At 50.7% G+C, this 21,475-nt stretch overlaps 1 protein-coding gene across 4 annotated transcripts; it reads left to right on the forward strand.

Moving 5' to 3' along the window:
• The first annotated feature begins 2,687 nt into the window (after nucleotides 1-2,687).
• Nucleotides 2,688-19,123, forward strand: MAN2B1 (mannosidase alpha class 2B member 1). 4 transcript variants are annotated; one of them, XM_028520336.2, is made up of 24 exons: nucleotides 2,688-2,888; nucleotides 3,616-3,718; nucleotides 3,965-4,138; nucleotides 4,501-4,694; nucleotides 5,336-5,468; nucleotides 5,745-5,890; nucleotides 6,734-6,850; nucleotides 11,144-11,226; nucleotides 11,302-11,422; nucleotides 11,493-11,571; nucleotides 11,768-11,877; nucleotides 12,206-12,313; nucleotides 12,588-12,704; nucleotides 13,356-13,583; nucleotides 14,342-14,439; nucleotides 14,522-14,639; nucleotides 16,063-16,181; nucleotides 16,272-16,373; nucleotides 16,570-16,657; nucleotides 16,835-16,915; nucleotides 17,333-17,560; nucleotides 18,039-18,194; nucleotides 18,299-18,401; nucleotides 18,904-19,123. In XM_028520336.2, the coding sequence occupies exons 1-24, from the start codon at nucleotides 2,757-2,759 to the stop codon at nucleotides 19,011-19,013; spliced, it is 3,048 nt and encodes a 1,015-aa protein (XP_028376137.1). In that variant the 5' UTR covers nucleotides 2,688-2,756; the 3' UTR covers nucleotides 19,014-19,123. The 4 variants fall into 4 exon arrangements, with proteins under 4 accessions (XP_028376137.1, XP_035888341.1, XP_028376135.1 ...); XM_036032448.1 differs by having other exon boundaries at nucleotides 2,699-2,888; nucleotides 11,141-11,226; nucleotides 11,768-11,880; nucleotides 12,209-12,313; XM_028520334.2 differs by having other exon boundaries at nucleotides 2,699-2,888; nucleotides 11,141-11,226.
• The last annotated feature ends 2,352 nt before the right edge of the window (nucleotides 19,124-21,475 follow it).

Below are 21,475 nucleotides of genomic sequence, written 5' to 3' on the forward strand. Positions count from 1 at the left end.
GGCTGAATTTAAAAAAAAAGAATATGGGCTGATTTTGTCTAAAATCTCATGAAGTTTTTGTGGGCAAACCTAAATATAATTGTTAAGAACTAATAACTCAGCCCTTACCTGTGTGATTCGGTTGGGTGTCACTCTGCAAAACAGAGGGTTGCCAGTTTGATTCTAGGTCAGGGCACATCCCTGGGTTGTGGGTTTGATGCATGGGAGGCATCAAATGCCTTGGTAAAAATATACACTTTAGACCTGGCTGGTGTGGCTCAGTGGATTGAACGCTAGCCTGCGAACCAAAGGGTTGCTGGTTCAATTCTCAGTCAGGGCACATGCCTGGGTTGTGGGCCAGGTCCCTGGTAGGGGGCATATGAGTGGCAACCACACATTGATGTTTCTCTCCCTCTCTTTCTCCTACCTTTCCCCTCTGTCTAAAAATAAATAAGTAACATATTGAAAAAATACTTTCATCAACTGAACCATCGGTGGACACTGCAGATAGTACACCAAAAGATGTGAAAAGGTGATAGTACCTTAACAGGATAGCACATAGCTAAGGAGGCAGGGCTGGGCTGCCTTTTAAATACTCCTGGTCAATACAGTTAGTTATTGAATGCAGGTTCTATCTCCCCTATAAACCACAGGCAGCTGGGTTGGTGGAACAGAAAAATGGTGTCCTAAACAGATAAAATTACTAACTGGAAAACCTACTGTGACCAGGTATACAAAGGTGTTTCCCCAAGTGTTAATACACTGAAATGACCAGTTTGTGGGGCTTATTGCTCCAGATGCCAGGCTGGGAACTCAAATGAGGCACCCAGTATGGTAAAAGTGTGACAAACAAAGAAAAGTCCTGGCATTTGCCATGGACCAGTGGACCAAGACACTGAGGACACCAGGCCCTGTTGTCCCTGGAGCATGGACCATTTACTAGAATCTCTGATGGGATGTTATGCTGGGATGGTTCAGGTACTTCATGTCTCTGGTAGGGGAGGAGCTACTCATTTTCCCGTAGGACCTGTTATCCTGAAGTAAGTCAAGACCCATGGAGACAGGCTCTATGTGGATTGGTACATGCACCTTGAAAGAGGGGAGAAGGTAGGGGTCCTGATCTAATATACCCTCCCTTTTATTCACCTCCTTAGTACCAGAGAGCACCACTTCTTCCTGACCAACAATTGTGGTTTACACAGCCTGGCAAGTTCCCAACACTGGAGCTACATTAACGCCTAAAGATCAGACTAGACATGTAATTCTCATAGATCTACCGATTCAGGTCCCTACTAGATACCTGTCTTTCTGACCTTAGACTTTCTGCCGTTCCTGTAGCATCCATTTACAGGTGTGTGTGTGTGTGTGTGTGTGTGTGTATGGGATGGGGGCTATGCGATCATCCAAACTGAATGTTGTGTTCTTATACCAGATGAATCTATTAATATTTCTTCTTTGTTAGCACATATGAAAACTCAAGTAAATGTCTTGCATGACCCAGCCCCACACTTAGGTGACTGACTTATTAACTCACTAGTTTGGGTCCTGGGGAGTGGGGGGAAGCATGGTGGAAAAAGTTGTCAGTGATATTTGGACTGCTTCTTTTAATTTGTCTCTTGTATGTGTCTGTACTCATTGTCTGCACTGTTGGTGCAGACTGTGTTTCCAGTGAGGTCAGTTGGCAACTAAGAGAGCTACCTCCCTGCTACTGAAGCCCCTCACTGACTACTCAGGGTGCCTCAGGGAAGAGGCAGTCATGTGAAACTCTAAGAGCTGGTCATAAGAAGTAGAGTGTGGAGAGACTGTTCCGTGATGTGACCTCTGCTGGACCTGGGCCAGAATGCAGAAATTGATTACTGCAAACCTCCCTTAAAGACTGATCATACTTGATGTTCATTCTAACATAAATCAGTACCCTTCCCTTCTTGCCTCCTGCTACGTGCTGGTTTCAGAAACAGGTTGTTGTCCTGAACTGTTCAAGCCCATGAAGTAATTTCCATACCTGATAGCATTCATGTAGTATTATCCATGATGTTCCCCCCATTTAAGCTATATAACTATTTGGCACCTGCTAAGCAGCGCAGGAATCCTCTTGCTGACACCCAAGACATGCCTCCTATGTAAGTTATCCTTAATCTTCATCAATGACCACCTTAGAGGGGCCAAGGGGCCTTTTTTCTTTCTTTGGTCTTTTCCCGCCCTCCTATTAGGAGTTAGATTTTCAGTTTTGGGGTTTTTCCTGGGTCTGCGTGTACAAACACGAATTCTCCCAATCAGGCTGGTTGCCTCCCACCCCCAGCACTCCAAGGGTTGCTTTACCCAACGTCTCAATCCCCATTTCACTGGACAGAACCCCCGTTAACCCCAGCTCCTAGCCGTGCGAGGTCTCTCCAGGACCCTAGCCTCGAAGGTTAATGGAACACCTTAGGACCATGCACTCATTCTACCGTCTAGGCCAACCCGGCACCAGTAGGAAAATCTGAGCCCTCTCCGCTTACGGGGACAAAGGGACACTACAAGTCCACACGTAGGCGGCATTACGCTAAAGGGTCCTGTGGTCAAACCAGCAGCCCGAAGGTGGAACATGTTCGGTGCCCCAAGGAGCACCCCCAGAGCCAAGGCCTCAGTCCCACTGCGAGCGGAACTGCGTCATAACCCCGCCCCCACAAGCGCCCATTGGCCAGGCCGGGTTCTGGAGGCGGGCCCTTTCCCGGCCAGAGTCTGGCGGAGAACCCCCTGGAGCCAGTAGTGGCGGCGGCTGAGGTGGTGGCGGGGCAATGGGAGTCGACGCGCGGCCTTCTAGAGTCCGCGCTGGCGGCGGCCGGGGTGCAGTGGGGCCACCGATGCCCCCTCTCTCTTTACTATTTTTGTTCTTAGCTGCGCCTAGCGCTCGGGCCGCGGGATACGAGGTGAGCGGGGCCGCGAGCGGAATTGTCCACAAGTCAGAGAGAAGCCCTGAGTAGGGTCCGGAGGGGTGGGTGGGTCTGTTCTGTGAGTGCTTAGTGAATGGTTGCTGATATGACAGCGTGATCTGAATGCGTGCTTGGTGTGAGTGAGAGGTCTGGCTTTGTGCGTCTCTGTGAGAATGGGGCTGCCTGTACCTGCCTCCTTGCTTCTCCGGCTCGGCTTGCCTGGACTTTGCATGCACTCAACTGTGTGATTGGGCGCGTGTATGTGTGTGGGGGCGGGGGCAGGGGAGAGATGGTGCTGGTTGAGAACTGGAACTCTGGAGTCAGCTGGCCTGGAGTTCGAGCCTGGCTCCGCCACTTCCTGGCTGTGTGGGCCAGTCACTACACTTCTCTGATCTCAGTGTTCTCATCTGAAAACTGGAGATAATACTGTCCCCATCTTGCAAGGTGGCTGCTTGGTGCTTACAAATACTTAATAAACATTAGTTACTACTATTATTATTTTCCCAGGGTGTGAATGAGAGCAGCCTTGAGGAATTGTGCCACTAGGGAGTTGTCTCTGTGCACACAATTATGTGTGCTTCCTCCCTGGAAGGGACCTCTCTGAGTCACTCACCTCTAGATCCAGTTACCTTATGCCCTCCATCCCCACTCCCACCTCAGCCTGCCTCTTAACCTTGGGATAAGGGACAGGGTGTGTGAGTGTGCATTTGGGGTGTCTGTGCAGACATGCCCCACGGTGCAGCCGGACATGCTGAACGTTCACCTGGTGGCCCACACACATGATGACGTGGGCTGGCTCAAGACAGTGGACCAGTACTTTTATGGCAGTGAGTAGAGGGTGGGGACTGACGCCTGGGACTCCCATGACTCCTCTGAGCCCTTCAAATCCTTTCTGGGTCCTGGATATTAGGGTGGGGGCTATGCCCAGCTAGTGAATGGCCATTGATATGACAGCGTGGTCTGAGTGCATGCTTGGTGTCAGTGAGAGGTCTGGCCCTGCGCAAGAACAGGGCTGTCTAGGAATGTTCCCTGTGACTTGCTGATCCTTGATTGCCTGACCTCTGTGCCCACAGTTTATAATAGCATCCAACATGGGGGCGTACAGTACATCCTAGACTCTGTCATCTCTTCCTTGCTGGCGGAGCCCACTCGCCGCTTTGTCTATGTGGAGATGGCCTTCTTCTCCCGTTGGTGGCATCAACAGACAAATGCAACACAGGATGTTGTGCGGGACCTGGTGCGCCAGGGTAAGCTTCCCCAAGGAAGTGAAAAGAGGAAGCCCAGCCTAACTACTGTTTCTGCTACTGTGGCTTCTGAGATTTTATCATGCTATGTGTAGACTGAATGTGCATGTGACTGCCTGCCTGGAATTTCCCTTTATTTGTAGAACTCGTATGCATCCTACAAGGCTCCACCTCCAGTGGATCCTCTGGGAAGCCTGGCATGCAGGGGGCCCTCTGCTCTATATCTGGGTACACTGGCCTGGGAGAGACCCCTCTTCTCCTTTCAGGCCTGGGCATGCAGGCAGATCTTCTCATGTCATGCATTGCCAGCCTCAGCCCCACTCCTCGCCCTGACAACCTACCCAGATTTTACCCCTCTGGCACAGGGCGCCTCGAGTTTGCCAATGGTGGCTGGGTGATGAGTGATGAGGCAGCCACCCACTATGGAGCCATCATAGACCAGATGACACTAGGGTTGCGCTTCCTGGAGGACACCTTTGGCAATGACGGGCGCCCCCGTGTGGCCTGGCACGTCGACCCCTTCGGCCATTCTCGAGAGCACGCCTCACTGTTCGCGCAGGTGCTTTCCCCACTTCCCTTGCACCCACCCCTTCACTCACTTTGACTCCTTGCACGGCCCCTCAAGCCCAGCCCCTCAAGCCCAGCCCTTCTCTGCAAGCTCACACAGACCAGGCTCTGTTCCCTGTCTCTCTGACCTCTTGAGACCCTGCCCTTGGTGACTTACTCCTTTTCTGCTCTGGCCTTGGCCCCTCTCTTCCATAGTCCAGGGTGACCAGCCCCTGCAGCTGGCAACTCCTCCTATCCTGATGCTGCCCCATTTGCTAGAGTCCTAGCTCCTCCCCAAGCCAGGTAGTGGGTAGAGGTTTGTCCTGCTTTGCAAGAGGCTTCTTGACTACTGCCATGACCCCTTAATGCTCAGCCTGCAGAAGGGAGAAGGTCTCCTTGAGTCAGGCTCCCTTTCTGGAAGGTAGAGATGGGTTCTAGCATTGGACCCATCCACTTTCAGCTTTCCTAGGGTGCATTTTAACCCTTCCCTGAGTTTCCAAATGCACCAGAGGCCTCCCTGGTTTCAGACCTGCTTTTTCCTCTGTGCTCTGACCCACGCCTCCCATGCTGAGGTGGCTGGCAGGTGGTGGTGAGAGGGCTGGGCACTTAGTCATCCTGCCCTTTTTCCCACTCTTCATTCTGCCCCACTTCCAGATGGGTTTTGACGGCTTCTTCTTCGGGCGCCTGGATTATCAAGATAAGTGGGTGCGGAAGAAGAATCTAGAGATGGAGCAGGTGTGGCGGGCCAGTGCCAGCCTGAAACCCCCAGCTGCTGACCTCTTCATCAGTAAGGGGGTAGATAAGTGGGGGCAGGTCCAGCCCCAAAGGCATGTGACTTGTGCCGTCACTGAGGGCCCCATGCTCAGAAGAGCCCTGGGCTTGATTTTACACTCTGCTGTCATCATCTTGAAACTTTTAATAATTTATGACTAAGGGCCCAGCGTTTGCACTTTGCACTGGGCCCCCGAAAATTCTGAAGTCTGACTTGGGTGGGGCATGGCAAGCTTTGACCCCAGGACAGGTCTGGAGCCCTGGACCACCCTGAGCCTGGTGTGGCCCACAGGTGTGCTCCCCAACGTGTACAACCCACCGGACCATCTTTGCTGGGACGCCCTGTGTGCTGACAAGCCCATCGTGGAGGATCCTCGCAGCCCAGAGTACAATGCCAAACAACTGGTCGATTACTTCCTAGATTTAGCTACAGCCCAGGTAACCCTAGTGCCTAGACCTGGAAGACTAGGTATATAATGCATTAGACCCTTCCCACAGCCTGGGGACTGATTCCCTGACACACTTCCTCATACCCTAAGAGGAAGATAATATTCCATTCACCCTCACCATGCCCTCCCTCTGGATTTGCGTGTTCCTGATTAGAAGTGTGTGGGCCCTTCACCACTGCACGCACTCACTATTGCCATGAGATAGCGTGGCACAGTGCTTCAAGTGCTCTCGTCTGTGGCAGGCCCAAGAGAATGACTTAATAACTTGTGGCTGTTTTTTAAAATATTTTACTTATTTATTTCTAGAGAGGGGAAGGGAGGGAGAGAAACATCCGTGCTTAAGAGAAATATTGATTGGTTGCCTCTTGCATGCCCCCCACTGAGGACCTGGGCCACAAACCAGGCATGTGCCCTGGCTGGGAATCGAACCAGTGACTTTTTGGTTTGCAGGCCAGTGTTCAATCTGCTGAGTCACACCAGCCAGGGCACTTGTGGCTATTTTTAAAAATTAATTTTAAAGAGAGAGAAAGGGAGAGAGAGAAACATCGATTTGTTGTTACATTTATTTATGCCTTCATTGTTGATCCATATATGTCCTGACTGAGGATCAAACCTGCCACTTTGATTTATTGGAGTGATACTCTAATCAACTGAGCTACCCAGCCAGGGCAACTTGTGGCTATTTTTACTCATGTCCTTATGGTCCCATGTCACACATTTCCACACACCTCTGTCGCCATGCCACTGTGCGCCCACACTTGACCACATGTATATGAAGACACAGGGATGGCCAGGACACTCTGGCCTGAGGACACCCCCATTCTGTCTGTAGGGCCAGCTCTACCGCACCAGCCACACTGTGATGACCATGGGTTCAGACTTCCAATATGAGAATGCCAATATATGGTTCAAGAACCTCGATAAGCTTATTCGGTTGGTCAATGCCCAGGTGAGTGTGCCCCGACTCTGTGTGCACATGCGTGCTTGTATCCCTGGGCCTTTGGTCAGATGAGTAGCTATGGGTGCTCTCTTAGTTTACTTTTGCTCCTATAATTAAATAAACACCATACATTTAGTGGCTCAAAACAACAGAAATACATTATCTTATAGTTCTTTAGGTCAGAAGTCTGACACAGGCCTCACTATGTTACAATCAAGGTCCGGCAGTGCTGCATTCCTCCTGGAAGCTCTAGGGGAAAGGTTCCTTGCCTTGTTCATTCTCCAGAGGCCACCCATACTGCTTGGCTCATGGCGCCCTTCCTCCATCTTCAAAGTCTGATCCTGCTTCGTCATCACATCTCTTTCTCTCACCCTCACTTTTCCCCCTTCCCTCTTCTATTTTTAAAGATCTTTGTGATTACATTAGGGTCATCCAGATAATCCAGGATGATCTCTTTTTTAAGATCATCCGATTAAGAGCTTTAATTCCTATTGCAAACCTAATTTCTGTTTGCCATGTTGCATGTTGCTGGTATTAGGACATGGACATTTTTGGATGACCATAATTGTGCCTAGCATGAATGTGTTGGCGTGGCCCTTGAAGCGGCCTGTGGCTGTGTGGGCAGGCAGTCACTGTCCCATCAGCACAGAGCCTTGTTGCCCCTCTTCCATTTAAGGTGTCCCTTCTCATCGCTTCCATCCTCAGAGTTGTCTACCAGCATAGTCTCCATGTCTTCACCTTCCACTCACTCCCTGCATTGCTGTTTCACCAAAACAGCTCTCAGTAACATCACCAAGGGCCTCCAGCAGACACTTCTCAGTCCTCCCATGCCTCTGAGGGGCCTGAACACCCTGATCACTTCCTCTTGCAAATACCATGTTCCTAGGCTGCCAGGATGTCACACCTTCTTAGTTTTGTTCTTGCCACTGATGGCTCCTTTGCCCACTCCATTCTATGGAAATGGGAATCTCTCAGTTCAAATCCTGGCTCTGCCACTTGCTGGCTCTGTGACCTTGAGAAATGTTTAGCACTCAGTGCCTCAGTATTCTTATCCAGAAAATGGGCATAATGGTTGTTCTCACCTGATAGGGCTCTGGATGAGAGTTTAATGATTTCATTTACACAGATCTATTAGAACAGAGCTAGGTAAATAATAAGTATTATGGTTTTTGGTTATTATTATTATTTAAGGAATATTTTATTAATTATGCTATTACCGTTGTCCCATTTTTTTTCTCCCCTTTAAACCACTCGGTCCTGCACCCCCCGTCCCACCAGCATTCCCCCCACCCCCCATCCCTTAGTTCATGTCCATGGGTCATACATATATAAGTTCTTTGGCTTCTCCATTTGCCATACTAGTCTTAAACTCCTCTTGTCTATTTTGTACCTACCATTTATGCTTCTTTTTCCCTGTACCTTTTCCCTGATTCTCCCCTCTCCCCCTCCCTACTGATAACCCTCCATGTGATCTCCATATCTATGATTCTGTTCCTATTCTAGTTGTTTGCTTAGTTTGTTTTTGTTTTTGTTTTTAGGTTCAGTTATTGATAGTTGTGAGTTTGTTGTTATTTTACTGTTCATATTTTTGATCTTCTATTTCTTAGATAAGTCCCTTTAACATTTCGTATAATGAGGGCTTGGGGATAATGAACTCCTCTAACTTTACCTTATCTGGGAAGCACTTTATCTGCTCTTCCATTCTAAGTGATAGCTTTGCTGGATAGAATAGTCTTGGATGTAGGTCCTTGCTTTTCATGACTTTGAATACTTCTTTCCAGCCCCTTCTTAAGCCTGCAAGGTTTCTTTTGAGAAATCAGCTGATAGTCTTATGGGAACTCCTTTGTAGGTAACTCTCTTCTTTTCATTTGCTGCTTTTAAGACTATCTTCTTATCTTTAATTTTGGGTAATATAAGTATGATGTGTCTTGTGTTTCTCTTTGGGTTCAACTTCTTTGGGATTCTCTGAGCTTCCTGGACTTGCATGTCTATTCCCTTCACCAGATTGAAGGGAAAGTTTTCCTTCATTATTTTTTAAAATAAGTTTTTAATTAAGTTTTTAATCTGTTAATCTTTGTGTTTAATCTTTTTTCTCTGGTACCCCTATGAGTTGGATATTGGAACTTTTAGAGTTGTCCTGGAGGTTCCCATGCCTCTCCTCATTTTTTTGTTTTGTTTTTTAAAAATATTTTATTTATTTATTTTTAGAGACAGGGGAAAGGAAAGAGAAAGAGAGGGAGAAACATCAATGTGTGGTTGCCTCTTGTGCATCGCCTACTGGGGACCTGGTCCATAGCCTAGGCATGTGCCCTGACTGGGAATTGAACTGGTGACTCTTTGGTTTGCAGGCTGGGACTCAATCCACTGTGCTACACCAGCCGGGGCTATTTTTTTTTTTAATTTTTATTTCTTCATTCTGTTCTGGTTGAATGTTTATTCTTCCTTTTGCTCCAGATTGTTGATTTGAGTCCTGTTTTTTTTCCCTTCACCTTTGGTTCCCTGTATATTTTTCTTTTATTTCTGGAGTTTTGATCTGTTCTTTCATTTGGGGCATATTTCTTTTTCTTTTTTTTTTTTTTTAAGATTTTATTTATTTATTTTTAGACAGGGAAGGGAGGGAGAAAGAGAGAGAGAGAGAAACATCAATGTGTGGTTGCTGGGGGTCATGGCCTGCAACCCAGGCATGTACCCTGACGGGGAATCGAACCTGTGACACTTTGGTTCGCAGCCCGCGCTCAATCCACTGAGCTATGCCAGCCAGGGCTTGGGGCATATTTCTTAATCTCAGAGCAGCTATTACATTGTAAGGGGAGGAGGCTTAGGTATTGGCCAGGGTGGCATAACTCAGGTTGCTGTGTTGTGGTGCTATATGTGGGGGAGGGGTCAGAGAGGGAACAATGCTGCTTGCTCCCTCTTGGCCAGCTTTTAGTCACTTTCTCTGTCACCCACAAGCAAATTGGGCCCTTCTGGTGATCATTCCTGGGTGGCTGGTTTTGTGTACATTCTAGGACCCTGCGGGCCTCTCTGATGAACTCTTCTGTGAGGCTGGGAGTTTCTCCCGCTGCTGTGATCCCCACAGGTTTTTACAGCCAGAGGTTTTGAGGTTTACTTTTCCTGTGCTGGAACCCTGGGTTGTGCAGTCTGTCTCATTCCCCATTTGTTTCTCTTGGTTTATCCTTATGCAAATGTGGGACCACCAGCCACCATCTTGCCACTCATCCTCTCTGCTCTGGCTGCCCGTCTCCACCCCTTTCACCAGTCTAGAAGAATGTTTCTTCTTTAACCCCTTGGTTGTTGGACTTCTATACAGTTTGATTTTGTGTCAGTTCTGGTTGTTTTTTTGTTTTTAAATTTGTTGTTGTCCTTCTTTGGTTGTATGAGGAGGCAAAGTGTATCTGCCTATGCCTCCATTTTGGCTGGGAGTCTATTAATATTACTCTTTGGGGCTGAAAACATTCTGCTCCTCCTTTGAGATACCAGCTGCAATGTCTCTTCCTCCAGGAACCCTGCCGGTGGAGCTCTTGCTCTTCCTCTGTACTCATACCAGTTTTCACAAATATCTGTCACATCCAGGCTGATTGTAATCAACTGACTATCTGTTCAGTCTCTCTTCTGCACTTGCCTGTGAGTTCCATGACAGCAGGGTTGGCCTCTGGTTCTAGATTACATCAGTGATCCGAGCATGTTGAAGAATACAGTGATTGCAGAATGAATACAATGCATCTATGGGTCTGTGTGTGTAACTGTGTATATGACTGTGTGCACGGAAGTGTAGATGTGTGTGCACATAAAGGCATGTGGTCCCATGCACTTCCCTTCATTCACTTAAGTGTGTGAATGAGCACCTACTGTGTACCAGGCACTGGTACAAACACCCTTTTCTCATGGAAGAAGTTACCTTCTTGTTCCTCTGCTTCCTTGAGTTGAAAGTGAGTCTTTATTTAGTATAACAGTTGTGTTATTTGGCAGTAACCTGATAGTGCTGAGAAATGATTATTCCTGCTCTATATGTTGTACTTAGATTTTTCACAGAAGTTTTTAATAGTAAAATTGAAATTATTTAAAAAGTTTAGTAAAATTTCAGATCTACTCTTATATCACTGAATTCTTTGCAGGCTGGTAATATTTAGGTTTGGCCAAAATGCATTTTCACATTGGTTATTGGTTTGCACTCAAAATGTGAATTAAGAGAATATGAACCCACTGGATGCATAAATGTGCCTATGAGTTCCATACCCGTGGGCCCAGCTCCGGGAAGTTGCAAACCCCGAGGGCTCACACATGTACACCTTCCCCCAGCAGCAGGCCAATGGGAGCCGTGTCAATGTTCTCTACTCTACTCCAGCCTGTTACCTCTGGGAGCTGAACAAGGCCAACCTCACCTGGTATTTGGGAGCCTGGGAGCTAGGGAGGGTTGGCATGTCCTGTGGATAGTGACCCTGCCCTCAATGCCTCTGCAGGTCGGTGAAACAGGATGACTTCTTCCCGTATGCAGATGGCCCCCACCAGTTCTGGACTGGCTACTTTTCTAGCCGGCCAGCCCTCAAACGCTACGAACGCCTCAGCTATAACTTCCTGCAGGTAAGTGGGCACTTGTCTCTAAGGGGGGACTCGACAGGCCCCATGCCTCAACATACTCCTTGCCCGCAAGGTATGCAACCAGCTGGAAGCACTGGCAGGTCCGGCGGCCAACGTGGGACCCTATGGCTCTGGAGACAGTGTGCCCCTCAGTAGGTGTCTGGCTGATGGGGGGGTTGTGGGTGGGGCTCAAGCTGGACATCAGACCACAGCCACATCCTTGAGTCCCTTCAGAAAGCCCTGAAAAACCCTGCCCACCCTGCACATGACCTTTCGCATCTCCCTGGGCTCAGAGTCCTGCAGAAACTCCACTTGGCTCACCACTCGCTCACCACCATCTGTCTGCAGATGAGGCAATGGCTGTGCTTCAGCACCACGATGCAGTCAGTGGGACCTCCAAACAACATGTAGCAAATGACTACGCACGCCAGCTGGCAGCAGGCTGGGGACCCTGCGAGGTGTGTGTGGCAGGGCTTGGGGCCAAAGGGCAGAGACAGGAATGGGGCAGCAGGTTTGCACTCAAAATGTGAATTAAGAGAATATGAACCTACTGGATGCATAAATGTGTGTGTTTTAAAATTTCTGTTAAGAGGTTGTGGAGGTGGGGCTTGGGATGAGAGGGGTGGAGGCTGGAATGGCACAAGGCCCGAAAGGGCTAGAGAGGGTGGGGGAGTGGAGACTGAAAGGAGCAGGGCCAGAAAGGGCTTGTGGGGTGGGCCTGGGGCGGGAGAGGAGACCGTGCAGTGGGCTTGCAGAGCAGACCCGTGCCTTTATGGTCCTTCCCAGATTCTCCTGAGTAATGCGCTGGCACGGTTCAGCGGCTCCAAGGAGGAGTTCGTTTTCTGCCGCAGCCTCAATATCAGCTTGTGTCCACTCAGCCAGACTGCAAAGAGTGTAAGCCACTCCTGGGACAGGGGTTGGGTGGGGTGGTGGTGGGTGGTGGGGGTGGGTAGGTCCCTTGAGACTTGGAGAGGTAAAGAGGAGGTGGAGCCAGCAGCTGAATTGTTTTGGTGGATCCCTCTGGGCCTGATTACAGGGGGCTCAGTGAAGCTGGGGTGGGATGAGACCACATGGGGGCTTAGATCACCCAGGGTGGTTGCTATTCATTGTGGGTAGGCTCGGAGAAGGCCTACTGTAACTCATGCTCACTCTTATCCTCCCGCCCCAGTTCCAGGTGACCATTTATAACCCCTTGGGGCGGAAAGTAGATTGGATGGCGCGGCTTCCAGTCAGCAAACACATTTTCCTTGTGAAGGACCCCAGTGGCACAGTTGTGCCCAGCGATGTGAGCCCATTTGATGAGTATTCCTCCCATGAATATGCTCCTCCTGTGACTGCCTCTCCTTATGGGCATTTCTCCCTCCCCCACGGGCACCTTCGTGGTTACCTGCCCCTCCACGAGTAACTCCTGCCCAGTACTTTTTTTCCCCTCCTCTGAATCTACCCCCTCTGTCCCTTAACATAACACCTCCTGAGAACATTCTTCCCCCGTGAGTATCTATCTGTCTGTTTTTAGGATCTCCCCATGAAATATTTTCCACTTTATGAATATCCTCTTCATTATTGAAGGCCTCTTCCCATGAACCTCTTCCTTCCCTCCAAATCTTGTCTTTCCCTCACTCCCTTGCCTCAAAGATCTCTTCCCCCACTTATTCCCTCACTTCTTTCTCCTTCTGCAGTCTCTCTAGCCTACCAGTGGGTTTTTTTCTACCTGATGAATCCTCTCGGAAGTCATTTTTTTTTCTTTTTTGTTTTCTCTTTTCTGCAATCTTTAACTCAGAATTTCTATCACCTTTATACCGCCACCCACCCAACACCTAAATTTCTTCTTTCCATCCCAGAACTCCTTCCCTCCTGGAATGTGACCCTTTCTGTATGTGTGTGTCTATAGGTGCACGCACAGTCTTGACTCAGTTTCCCTTCTCCCTTACCTGAGGTGGTGGTGGCGCCCAGCTCAGACAGGCAGGAGCTGCTTTTCTCAGCCTCAGTGCCTGCCCTTGGCTTCAGTGTCTACTCAGTAACCCAGGTGCCTGGCCAGAGCCTACAGGCTCTCATCTACCAGCCCAGAGCCCAGAAGTCCTCGTCCCGCATCAAGCCCTTGTCCCGCATCAAGTCCTCACCTCGCATCAGGCCCCCCTCTCATATCTTGACCATTCAAAATGAGGTGAGACCCCATACAGATTCTCTTTCCTGCCCTGGTGACAAATTTGGGGTGTTATGGTGAGCTGCACTGACTCTGGGTCAGTGGGTCTTGTGTTTGTGGTTTAGTACCACCAGCCGCCCCATTGTGTGCCCTTGCTTTGAGTCAATATCCTCTACTGAGGCTGTCATGCGGTCCTAGTGGGTTCATGGGTGTCATTTGACAGATATGTCAAAGCTGATGGTGGTAGGGGCTTGCAGATTAAGTGAAGGTATGCCAGAGACTTGAGGATGGGAGCCATGTGGCCATTTGGAAGATATTTGGGGGAAGAGGAATTCAAGCAGGCATGCAGGGAGCAGCAGACACAAAAGCTCTAAAAGAAATTGACATTTATAAATTTCCATGGGTCTTTAAAAGTCTTATGGACATTGGCACTGTGATTTCTGTCAGTTGCACAAGCAGCCCTGGACCTCCAGTCCACCTGAAGATTGGATTTAGGGGGTCACAGTGCATTTGGGTGGCTATGGGGAGGGAACAGCCCGGAGAGACCAGGAAGGAGTCAGTAGCACTAGTCCTGGAAGGCCTTGGAGGTGGTGAGAAGTGTTCAGACTGAGGACAAGGTAGAAGGTGGAGCTGCTAGGATTTGCCAGTAGGGTCAGGGGTGAGGAGTGAGAGAGGAGGCAAGGGTGACTCTAGGGTTTTCTCCTGAGTCTCAGGAAGGATGAAGCTGCCCGTGGCTGAACAGATGGTCATTAACATCTGTCCCCCTCTTTTATGCCCAGCACATCTGGGCTAGGTTTGACTCTGACACGGGGCTCTTGGTGGAGATAAAGAACCTGGACCAGGACCTCCTGTTGCCTGTTCGCCAAGCCTTCTACTGGTGAGGGAGGACCACCAGGCCAGGGAGGAGGTGGGAACAGAGCTGGGGTTCCTTACCTGATGTTCACCTAATCCGGCCCCAGGTACAATGCCAGTATAGGCAACAGCCTAAGCACCCAGGCCTCAGGTGCCTACATCTTCAGACCCAACCAACAGGAACCACTGCTCGTGAGCCACTGGGCTCAGACCCGCCTGGTGAAGGTCTGGGGCCAAGAATGATGAGTGGGCATTGTGGGCTGTGTGGAGCCTGGGAGGGTGGTGTACAATGTGTGGGGTGGGGGTGGGGGAAGGATTTATGTCTCCATCAGATCAGAGGGCTAAGATCTGAGGGGAAGACTTGAGGACCTTTCCATAGGGCTGATATTCATCAGCTCTGTATGCTATGGCATACAAAGGCATTCACATCTGCTGTGGGTGTCAGTATTATACTTAGCTTTTGAAACTGTGGTAGGGCATTCCCACTTGGTTCGTGAGTGGGGAGAACCAGGTGGAGCTACTTGAAGAGTTCATCAAGGATCTGTGCGAGGGTGGGATTACATCTAGGGTGCATATTGGAGAGTTCACACTCGGATAGCACTTGGGTGATTCTCAGTTAGGGAGGTTATCTCTGCGAGCATCTGATTGGGAACAGTGTCACACTTGAGGGGTTTCCTGGGGCTTCTTCTTGACATTTCCTCTCAGGATGGGAATGGGGCAGGTAATGGTAAGACTCACCATTAAAAAAAAAAAAGATTTATTTATTTTAGAGAGAAGGGAAGGGAGAGAGAAAAAGAGGGAGAGAGACATCAGTGTGAGAGAGAAACATTAATCGGTTGCCTCTCATACATGCCCCAATTGGGGACCAAACCCACAATCCAGGCATGTGCTCTGACTCAGAATAGAACTGGCAAACTTTTGGTTTGTGGGACCATGCCCCACCCACTGAGCCACACCAGGCAGGGCATAAGATTCACCTTTGACACGACTCGCGTTGTGGTGAATGTCTGTATTCCAGGGTTAGAATATAGTTTTACTGTTGTAAAAGAGTTACCCGAATTAACTGTGTCTAAAGACAGGTTCTTTCCAGGGAACAGAAAGTCTGGCTGGGCCATCCAGGGTAGGTAGGGTGGTTCCATAGTGATCCAGGCCCCTTCTATTTTATTGCTCTGCCTTCCTCAACATTCAGCTTCTACCTCATGACCCAAGATGGCTGCTCAAGCTTCAGTCATCATGTTTATATTCAAGCTAGTGGGAGAAGGAAAGGGGCAAGAAATGTTCATACCACTTTGATCACTTTCCAATTGGCAGACCATAGTCATATAGCTACTGGTAGCCTCAGGGAATACTGGACAATACGTTCTTTATTCTAGGTAGCCATATGTCCAGCTAGAATCCTATTCTAAGGAGGGAAGATGGGGCAGTGGTGGGTACCAAGAATGTATTCCACACTCAGGAATTATGTGGCAGTGACTGGTGGGATGTGTGGGCATCACACCTGGGCAGGTGGGGGAGGTAGGCAGTGTTCTCATGCTATCACTGGGGTTGGCCCTGATCTAGGCCTTTGTGAGGTTCACAGCAGGGGAACACATTTGTAGGGTTTACTTCTGCTCAAGTGTGGGCTCACACCTACCCAATGTGCCTGCAGACAGCCTTGGTGCAGGAGGTGCATCAGAACTTCTCAGCCTGGTGTTCCCAGGTGGTTCGTCTGTACCCAGGACAGCGGCACCTGGAGCTGGAGTGGACAGTGGGACCAATACCTGTAGGGTGAGTGGCACAGGCTGGGACCAAGAGAAGGAGACCAACGCAGAGTGGGGGTAAGCCAGGCTCATAGCCTTGCTGTTCCTTCGAGTACAGTGATAACTGGGGGAAGGAAGTCATCAGTCGTTTCGACACTCCGCTGGAGACAAAAGGACTCTTCTTCACTGACAGCAACGGCCGGGAGATCCTAGAGAGGAGGTAGGGGCGACTGGGAGCACTGAGGGGTGGTTTGTGGTGTGTTGGGGCTCATGGGTGGGGGGGCCATCTGCTGATTCTATGAGTGTGGGAGGGAGAGGATGAAGCGGGAGTGAGGAGTGAGCGACTTGGGAAAGGGGAGCTGGGGAAGTGGAGCCAGAGCCTGGGCCTGACAGAATCCTACCTCTTCCCTCCCTAGGCGAAATTATCGACCCACCTGGGAGCTGAACCAGACTGAGCCAGTGGCAGGAAACTACTATCCAGTCAACAGCCGCATTTATATTACGGTACCCCCCACCCCACTCCCCATCTCTTCCGGGCACTCTTCTCAAAGTAGGGGGTCACCCCTCATTCTTTGCATCTTCCAAGAGTCCTTGGCAGTGTCCACCATCCCCTGTGGGGTCTGCCTGGGGGCTGTGGCTGGCTGGCAGTGTGCTTCCTTACTCTCACCCCTTCCCCTCCAGGATGGGAATGTGCAGCTGACCGTGCTGACTGACCGTTCCCAGGGGGGCAGCAGCCTGAGAGATGGCTCAGTAGAGCTCATGGTGAGTGGTGCGAGCCCCACCTAAGCTAGAGTTCTCCCACCAGTTCCACTCTGGCCCCCTGCTGGATATTGAAGCCAATTTCTGTTCCAGTTCTCTGCTAGGAGCACCCCTCTGGGGTCCTACTAAGTTGAGACCTTCGTTCCTATGTGAGAAGTTTACTCCACGCTTTCTATCCAGTTCCTACCCAGGCGTCCCCTCCAGGTCCTGACCTGCTCTATCCAGGCTTTCGTTAGGTCCTTACCTTCTTGGTCCTAGTCCTCCACTAGGTAGGATCCGCATTTCTGTTGGGGTTCCTCCTATCAGACCTTCATTTTCATTTGATTCCCCCAATCTTCAGTTTCTCTTAAAGTTTCCACAACTTCTGGCCCCAAAATTGTCCAGAGGTGTCCTCATCCTCTCCTGGCTTCTCGCGCGCAGGTGCACCGAAGGCTGCTGAGAGACGATGAACGTGGAGTCGGGGAGCCGCTGCTGGAGGAGGGGCTGGGGTTGTGGGTGCGAGGGCGCCACCTCGTGCTGCTGGATAAGGCCCGGACTGCTGCTGTCGGGCACCGGCTGCAGGCTGAAAAGGAGCTCCTGGCCCCACAAGTGGTGCTGGCCCTGGGCGGTGGCATCCCATACCACCCGAAGGTAGCCCAGCGCAAGCAGGTGAGGGGCACGGGCTAGCAGAGAGAGGAGCGAGTGAAGCCTGAGGCAGGGGCGGGGGGCTCTCTAGGCTTAGTTGAGACTCAGCTCGCTTGCTCCCAGCTCGTCCTGGGGAGGCCATAATCTAGCTAGCTTCCTGTTGCAGCTCAGGCCCGTCCATCTGGCGTGGACAGGGTCCCCAGGCTCTGGCCCACTCCACCCCCCACCTTCCTCACCTCGGCCTCGCCCCTCAGCCAGCCCCGCCTCTCCGAGCTTCATTCTTGGGGGTCTCCGGCCACACCTGTTTGGGTTGGTTGGCCTCCACCCAACCCAGCACTGCCCCATCCCATCATTGGCTCAGCCCTCCCCTTCCTGGCAGAACCCAGTTCCGCCCAGGTTAAATCCCGCTCTCGTGACCACTAAGCCCCTCTCCTCACTACGGGTCCTAGCCTTCTGAACTCGGCTTGGCCCCGCCCCGTCTCTCCCGGCTTCCTTCCCGCAGTTCTCTGGACTCCGCAGGGAGCTGCCTCCCAATGTACACCTGCTCACACTGGCGCGTTGGGGCCGTAAAATGCTGCTGCTGCGCTTGGAACACCAGTTCGCCGTAGGGGAGGACAAGGGCGGCAACTTGAGTTCTCCGGTTACCTTGGACCTGAGGGTGAGGAGGACAGAGGTGGGAAGGAAACAGGAGAAAAGCTAGAGAGGCGAGAGGGGAAACCCCGCTTTTACACCAGTCATGCCCGCCTGTCCACTGCCCCGCAGGACCTGTTCTCTACCTTCACCATCATCGACCTTAAGGAGACCACGCTGGCTGCCAACCAGCTTCGGGCTAGTGCCTCCAGGCTCCAGTGGACACCGAGCATTGGTGGGTGCTTGCCCCTCCCTGTGACCGGGAGCTGGAGGCTGTGTGGGAGGTGCGGCAGTGTTGCCCAGGACCCCGGTCCTGCTCTAGGGTCTGGGTCAGTATTCAGATCCAGGTTAGGGGTTTAACAGTTTTCAGTAGGTTCAGCAAACTAGTGGCAGCTCTTGGGTGTCTGAGGTTGGCCTGCAGCCTTTAGAACAAGATTTGAGTTTTTGTCAGTGTCTAGTTCAGAGGTGGGGTGGGGTTGTTCATCAACCTTGGGGTTGGCTTGACAGTCCCTGCGATAGGGCTTGAGGGTGTGAGAGCAGTGGCCAGACATTGGGAGGGATTTGGGGAGCTGGGAGTGATATCTAGCCCCTGGGAGGCAGTTGAAGAATCTGGTAGTGAGGCCTAGGAACAGATTTGAAGGTATATGGCCGTGTCCAGGCCCAGCGGAGGGAGCACGGGGTGAGGGAGTGACACAGAGGATGTCTGCACCCCTCACTCTTCCCCTGCATCTCCCCAGGCCCTACACTCAAGCGCTTTCCCTCCCGGCTGAACCCTGCCAGCATCACGCTGCAGCCCATGGAAATCCGCACATTCCTGGCCTCTCTGCAATGGAAAGAAGACAGCTAGACCTGCTGGGGGCAGGCTGCCCCTTTCCAGCCTGATCCCCTTCTCCCCTTGATGCTGCTGCCACCAGTGAAAGCCATTAAAATGCCATTAATAAGCCTTGGGTCAAGGTGTGACTGAGTGTGGGTATGTTTTTTTTTTTTTTAGGGTGATAGAATTTATTACCCAGAAAGGTCTGCAAACTTTAGCAGACCCATGACCCTCACGCCTTGCAGAGAGGTCAGTTGGCTGCCTGAATCCTTACACCAGACTCTATACTGTCCACACTCTGCCTTATTCACTACTCTGTCCCCCACTCCTGCTTCTGCTTCTCTCCTCCATTCACTTAGGCCTTTGTACAGCTGTCTTGAGAAGCCACCAGCGAACCAGACACCCTGGGGCCTCCCAGACCCTGCCAGAAGCAAGGATTCTGGGAGGTCCTGGGGGGAGGAAGTGGTTCAGAGGTAGGTCCCAAAGCCAGGCCTGGGATGGACAGGTGGAGAGAGCCTGGCCATGACCTTGTTTTGGTGTGCCCTGGGGTCAGCTTTGGAAGGAGACCTTCAGATGGGATATGAAGTTTGGAGTCAGAAGGGAGTGACTTCAAAGCGCCCTTGAAGATGCTTTGAGGCCACAGAGGGGTGTGGTTTACTTGTCAAGGGTTTGGAGTTTAATTGGTGAGGGGAGTTTAATTGGGGAGGTTCAGGGCTCAGTTGGGAAGGGGAGGGTTGACTAATGAAGAGATGGGGTGCCCCTATCCCATGCCCTTCCAGAAAATATTTCCAGGTAGGGGGGGCATGGATAAGCTGGCTAGGAACTTCTGGGGACTATACCCTGGCCCTGGATGAAGTCAGTGATGGGACCTGGGTACCAGATGTGCTTTTGAAATTTTTTCTAAATCTTCCTCTAAAGAGATGGACCAGAGGGATCCAAGGAGGGCACTCTGTGTAGTTGTTATCCTGCATGGGGTCCAGTTGTTGGGCGTACCACCTGAAAACTTTTTAAAGTTTACCTCCAGAAGGGGGAGGCAAAGGAGCCCGCCAGAGTAGTCCTCAGCATTTGTGCCAGGGCTGTTATTGTCTTGCATTGGGCCTACCAAAACTGCTTAGAAGTACTTGTCTAGTGGCAGGTATCAGGATGGGCTGGGCTGTGTGCCCCAGGGGTGGTATCTCAGGCTAATTGTACATGCAGCACTTTAGACTTATCCAAGTCCTCTTCCAAAAGTGGGCACTGTCCTAGGCTGTCCAAGGAGACGATGAAGGTTGCCCTGGGTTCTTTCTCTGTCCTGCATGAGGCCTGATGGCTGTATACACCCCTGTAAACCTGTCTTTCCTTTGGTGATGGGGCTGGCACAACCTAGCCAGAGAGACTCAGGGTGAGCATCAGGGCCAGGCTGTAGTTCTGCATGGGTCTCTGTATTGGACCCACCTGGTGGTGCCTCCTGAAAACGTATCCGTGTTCCCATCCGAAGGAGAGGCACTGGCCCTGTCTGGACAGGTAGACCTATGGAGGGTGCCATGGGCTCAAGTGCTGTCATTCTTGGGTCCTGGTTATTAGGGGCACCTTCTGCAGAGTTTCTATGACTTTTTGTGGAGACCAGGGCTGAATTACAATTGCTCGATGTGTTCCCTGCCCCCTGTTTTAGTATTGGTTTCCCTCTGGAGGAGGCAACAGGCTCTAGCTGCCCAGGGAGGGGTAGGAAGATTATTCTCAGCCCTGCCATGGTCACATGTGAGCCTTATGTGCTGCATGTGCCTCTGGAAAATGTTTCCAGCTCCCCCTTTAGAGGGAGGCAGTGGCCAGGCAGGCTAGGGACCACTGTGGAGGGTCTAGCTGCAGTCCTACGTGGGGCTGGACCAACAGATGTACTTCTCAAAAATATTTTGTTTTGACTATCCTAAATTGTTTATTACATAATAATTTTACAAACTTATATTAGCAGTAATGATGGAGAAGGAGAGTATTGTGACTTCTTCAAGCTACACAGTAAGAATCACCAATAGTGTGGTGGGACTTGTGGCCCTTGACAAGGCCACGGCCCTCGGCCTGCAGATGGCAGCTCTCTCATCTGCCTGTGCTTGCGGACTGCTTTGGTGATCCTTTGGTTGTTAGGATTCCCTCTGATAGCCTTATGGAATGGATCAATGAGGATAACCTCAAAGAATTTGTATGTGGCATCTTCACTAACCCAGTAAAAACTCAGGACTCTCAGAGCCCCACAGTGGTGTCCAGCCCACTCCTTGGCAACAGACAGAAGGCTCCAAGCAAATGTCAGCTGGTTAACACTATGATGGACAGGCTTGCCATAGGTAGCACCCTTAGGAACAGAGCCTCTGTGGCCTCCACAGCACACCCCAATTCTATATATGAGGTCTCTCTGGAAAAAAGTCCAGCCATTGTTAACATAATGAGAACAGTTTGCATGACATCCATGTAACCTGGCAGCCAAGGAGAGTGGACTGGAATGTGCATGCATGAACAATGACGAC

This window comes from Phyllostomus discolor, chromosome 8 (genome assembly GCF_004126475.2).
Source record: "Phyllostomus discolor isolate MPI-MPIP mPhyDis1 chromosome 8, mPhyDis1.pri.v3, whole genome shotgun sequence".
Taxonomy (NCBI): Eukaryota; Metazoa; Chordata; class Mammalia; order Chiroptera; family Phyllostomidae; genus Phyllostomus; species Phyllostomus discolor.